The sequence below is a fragment of the Primulina tabacum genome, chromosome 9 (genome assembly GCF_025594145.1).
Source record: "Primulina tabacum isolate GXHZ01 chromosome 9, ASM2559414v2, whole genome shotgun sequence".
Classification (NCBI taxonomy): Eukaryota; Viridiplantae; Streptophyta; class Magnoliopsida; order Lamiales; family Gesneriaceae; genus Primulina; species Primulina tabacum.
In genome coordinates this window covers 16,855,622-16,860,538 of record NC_134558.1, presented here as the reverse complement: position 1 = coordinate 16,860,538, position 4,917 = coordinate 16,855,622, and the positions used below count along the sequence as shown (strand labels likewise).

General features: G+C 47.2%; 2 protein-coding genes across 2 annotated transcripts; both read right to left on the bottom strand.

Moving 5' to 3' along the window:
- Positions 1–821: 821 nt before the first annotated feature.
- On the bottom strand, positions 822–3,751 carry LOC142556953 (uncharacterized). The gene is made up of 5 exons (XM_075668437.1): positions 3,623–3,751; positions 2,958–3,527; positions 2,380–2,552; positions 1,389–2,215; positions 822–1,255 (listed from the first exon to the last, which is right to left on the bottom strand). Exons 1-5 carry the CDS (start codon positions 3,749–3,751, stop codon positions 822–824), a joined length of 2,133 nt encoding a protein of 710 aa, XP_075524552.1.
- On the bottom strand, positions 3,748–4,584 carry LOC142556952 (uncharacterized). Its single transcript, XM_075668436.1, has one exon. It carries the CDS (start codon positions 4,582–4,584, stop codon positions 3,748–3,750), a length of 837 nt encoding a protein of 278 aa, XP_075524551.1.
- Positions 4,585–4,917: the final 333 nt, after the last annotated feature.

Genomic DNA, 4,917 nt, shown 5'->3' with positions numbered 1-4,917 from the left:
GGATTCTAATTTCCCTACATCACCCACCGGTTTGATTTTCTTCATAACCAAGTCCCCTATCTGAAAGTCTCGTGTCCGAACGTGCTTATTATAAGATTTTATTACCCGGCTGCGATAAGCCTCCATTCGAATGGTAGCTCTGTCTCTCTTTTCTAAAACCAGATCAAGTTCGATGGCCCGAGATTGATCATTGTTACTCAGGTAAGATTCTACCCGAGTAGAAGATTGCCCAATTTCCACCGGCAGGACTGCTTCTGATCCATAGAGGCTGTAGGGTGTTTCTCGAGTAGATGATCGAGGCGTAGTTCGGTATGCCCATAAGACACTCGGTAACTCTTCCACCCAATCTTTTCTTTTCCCATGGAGCCGGGCTTTCAATACTTGTACAATGATCCTGTTAGTCACTTCAGTCTGGCCATTAGCCTGAGGGTAAGCTACTGAGGTGAAAGATTGAATAATCTTCATTTCTTGACACCAGGAGGTGATTTTTTTTCCCTGGAATTGCCTTCCATTATCTGAAATTAGTTTCCTCGGGATGCCATATCTGCAAACAATGTTCTTCCAAAGAAATTTCATGACTTCATCCTCGGTGATCTTGGCTAATGGCTCGGCCTCTACCCACTTGGAGAAATAATCAACAGCCACCAGAAGGAACTTTTTCTGTGCTCGGGCTATGGGGAAAGGACCCACAATATCTAAACCCCACTGGTCAAAAGGGCATGATGCGGAGATTGGTTGCATACTTGCAGCTGGGCAGTGGTGAAAACTAGAATGGTTTTGGCAACCCTGACACTTTCGGACGAGTCGGGCAGCATCTTGATTCATCTGAGGCCACCAGAACCGGCCAATATAGTTTTTCGAGACAGAGCTGTTCCACCGAGGTGTTCGCCACAGCATCCTCCGTGTATTTCCCGGAGGACATACTCTATCTCGTCTTCTGACAAGCATTTGAGTAATGGGCCCTGGTAGGATCGCCTGTACAAAACATTATTCAAAAAGATGAACCTGGGCGCTTGTTTTTTGATTTTCGCAGCCTGGGCTCGGTCTTCTGGGAGCTTTTCATGTACTATGTATTCCACAATAGGAGTCATCCATGAGCTTTTCTGGACCGGGGGTATTTCTTCATCAATAGAGAGCATTAACCGGGTAAAGCAGAGAAACTCCCGAGTAGCTATATCGGTCATGGAAGCAGCCAATTTGGCAAAGGCATCGGCCTCTACATTTTCCTCCCGGGGAATTTGCTCGATACTCCAGTCTGTCAGAGACGATGTCCGAGCAGTGATGAGCCTTAAATATTTGAACATTTTTTTCATTTTTGGCCTCATACGTCCCTTTGATCTGCTGTGTAACCAACCGGGAGTCAGAATAGATAATGACTCGGGAAGTACCAACTTCCCGGGCAGCCTGTAACCCTGCCAAAACAGCTTCATACTTTGCTTCGTTATTTGTAACCCTCGAATCAATCCTCAAAGCCAACTTGATTTTCTCCTCTGATGGGGCGATTAGGACAACCCCCACTCCACATCCAGATAGGTTTGATGCGCCATCAACAAACACCCTCCATACCTCTTCTTCGACTGGTTGAATCATTTCTGTTAAGAAATCCGTTAATGCCTGGGCTTTTATAGCAGCTCGGGGTTTGTATTCAATATCATACTCCCCGAGCTCCACAGTCCATTTGACCATTCTCCCGGAGACTTCGGCGTGAGTTATGATTCTTCCGAGGGGAGATTTGGTGAGGACCACAATGGGGTGCGAGAGAAAATATGGCCTCAACTTTCGAGCAGTCATTACCAAGGCTAATGCTACCTTCTCCAATTCACTGTATTTTAACTCTGCCCCTCGAAGGGCATGACTGACATAATATATTGGTTTCTGATCGGCTCCTTCTTCCTTGATGAGCACAGAGCTAACAGCAATTTCAGTGGCGGAGAGATAGACCCATAATTTTTCCCCGGGCTCGGGCTTGGCTAAAATAGGCAAATCGGCCAGGTGCTTCTTCAAGTCCTGAAAAGCTTGTTCACATTTGTCGTCCCAGCCAAATTTTTGCGCTTTCCGTAGGACTTGGAAGAATGGATAACTCCGATGGGCAGATCGGGCAATCAAGCGCGACAGGAAGGCAATCCTCCCGGTTAATTTCTGCACATCTCGGACAGATTGAGGTGAAGGCATGTCCATTATTGCTTTGATTTTCTCAGGGTTAACCTCTATCCCCCTGTCAGTTACCAAAAAACCCAAAAATTTACCACTCCTGACCCCGAACACGCACTTGCCCGGATTGAGCTTTATTCCATATTGTTTTAAAGTGGTGAAAGTTTCAGCTAAATCATCAATGAAGTGGGAGACTTCCAGGGTTTTGATAGAATGTCGTCCACATACACCTCAATATTCCGACCTATTTGCTTTTGGAAGACAATATTCATCAAGCGTTGGTACATAGCCCCCGCATTTTTCAAGCCAAAAGGCATAACGACATAGCAAAAGGTGCCCCCAGAGGTAATAAAACTTGCTTTATCTTGGTCTTCCAGAGCAAAGGGGATTTGGTGATACCCCTGATATGCATCCAGAAAGCTTAATAACTCGCATCCAGAAGTGGAATCTACCAGCTAATCGATTCGGGGGAGTGGATAACAATCTTTTGGGCATGCTTTATTCAAGTCCCAGAAATCAACACACATTCTCCATTTTCCAGTAGATTTTGGGATGAGAACCACATTTGACAGCCAGGTAGAAAATTGGACTTCCCTGATATGCCCGGCCCTTAGCAACTCTCCCACTTGCTCTTCAATTACTTTATTTTTTTCGGGGCCAAAATGTCTCTTTTTTTGCTTCACGGGCCGGGATCCCGGGAGGATATTTAATTTATGCTCGGCCACTTGGGGCGAGATCCCGGAAAATTCCTGTTGAGACCAGGCAAAAACACTGATGTTAGTTTTCAAACATTGCAAGAGATTTACCCGGGTGGACGTGCAGATGTTTCGGGCCACCCGGACGTGCTTTCCTGGCTCAATTTCCACCTCTTCTTGTTCTTCCTCAGCGACAAAGTGCACCTCTCTCTCCTTGACCCCCTCTTGACATCCTCTCTCCTTCCCTTCCCTCCTTGCCTTCTTTTGATCTACCCGGACTGTTTCCCCATAACACCTCCGAGAAGAGGGCTGATCTCCCTTAACTTCTCCAACCTGTCCTCGCACTGGGAACTTGATTTTCTTGTGATAAGTGGAGGCCACGGCTCTCATTTCATTCATGGCCGACCTTCCCAATATGATGTTGTACAAGGATGGGGCATCCACCACTGTAAAAACAGTCATCACTGTCTTCCTCAGGTCTTCTGTGCCCAGGGTCAGGGGTAGAGTGATTTCCCCCTCAGGGTATACATCATGTCTAGCAAAACCAAATAAGACAGTCTCAACCGCCTCTAACTGATTCCCATGTAAATCCATTTGGACCAGTGGCTCCTTGAAGATGACATTGACCGAGCTGCCATTGTCAACAAATACTCTCAACACATCATAGTTAGCCACTCGGGCCTGAATGACAAGACGTCATTGTGAGGTAGACTAACTCCTCTGAGGTCCTCTGGTCCAAAGCTTATGACTGGCTCGTCTCTCCTCCCTCCATCAACCTCCAAACACTCCCTCTTACTCCTTGCTTTCCGGGCTCGATTGGAATCACCATCTGTGGACCCTCCCGAGATCATCTTTATTACTCCTCGGCTTGGAGAAGGGTCTTTCCTCTCAACTTGTCTATTCATTTCTCCTCGGGAACTTGTTTCTTCCCTCTTGCTTCCACTCGGAGGTCAACTGCTTTTGGAGGAATATTCGGTCCGAGACGTCTAGATAACCAAGGTGGTTGTCTAGAGTTATCTCGAGGAGGACGGGATGCTGGCATAGGGTGCATAATGGATTTCTTCCTCAGGATCTGGCATTCATTGGTGTTATGGGAACAATCTTTATGAAGGGTGCAGTACCCCTTCTGTTCTGGCTTCGACGCTCTCGCCACAGGACTGGGGAGCGGGGCTACATCCGAGCTGCATTCTTGAACCTCTTGGTCCCGGGCAATTCTCAAAGGCACATGAGAGAAATGTCCCGAGCCATTTTTCTTGGGGGCTCTTTCTTCGGGTTTGACAGCCCGATCTCCTCTTGATCTCTTCAAGGCCTCTCTCTTCTGATTTTGCGCTTCTTCCATATTAATGTATTTCTCTGCTCGGGATAAGAGATCTTCGAAGCTCCCGGGCAATTTCTTAGTCAAGGATCGGAAAAAATCCCCTTCCCACAGCCCTTGCATGAACGCTGTAGTCTTCGTCTCGGGTGCACAGGCCGGCACATCCAGGACCACTCGGTTGAATCTTTTGAGATACGCCCTTAGGGTTTCATCTTGCCTCTGCTTTACCTCAAATAAACTGAAAGCAGTCTTCTTGTACTTCTTGCTGCTGCTAAATTGATGCAAGAATACCTTTTGGAAGTCTTCAAAGCAATTGATGCTTTGTGGCGTCAATCCTTCAAACCATCTTTGTGAAGAATCCACTAAGGTGGTGAGGAACACTTTACATTTAATTTGGTCTCCATAACAGTGCAACATGGCCATGTTTTCAAAACGAGCGAGGTGCTCCTCGGGATCGGAACTCCCATCATAGTCCTTGATTTTGGCTTACTTGAAATGCCCGGGTAGTGGCTCCCGGACAATGATATCTGAGAACGGGCAACCTTTTACAACGGGAGCACTGCCCTTAGAACCAACCTGCCCCTCCAATATCTTGACTTTCTTCCTCAACTCCCCTAATTCTTCCGCAACGGTGGGGGACTTAGAACCCGCACTTGATTCCCTCTCCTCCTCCCTTCTTTCCTTAGAACCCGCACTTGATTCCCTCTCCTCCTCCCTTCTTTCCTCCTCTTGCGGCTGCTCACGTTGCTGCTCAGG

Coding starts and splice junctions, on each gene's coding strand:
- LOC142556953 (XM_075668437.1), bottom strand. CDS start 3,751: ATGAATAGACAAGTTGAGAGGAAAGACCCTTCTCCAAGCCGAGGAGTA. Junction 2,553..2,957: donor ACATCTGCACGTCCACCCGG/GTAAATCTCTTG, acceptor GATGCATATCAG/GGGTATCACCAAATCCCCTT. Junction 1,256..1,388: donor ACAGGCTGCCCGGGAAGTTG/GTACTTCCCGAG, acceptor CGTCTCTGACAG/ACTGGAGTATCGAGCAAATT.
- LOC142556952 (XM_075668436.1), bottom strand. CDS start 4,584: ATGGCCATGTTGCACTGTTATGGAGACCAAATTAAATGTAAAGTGTTC.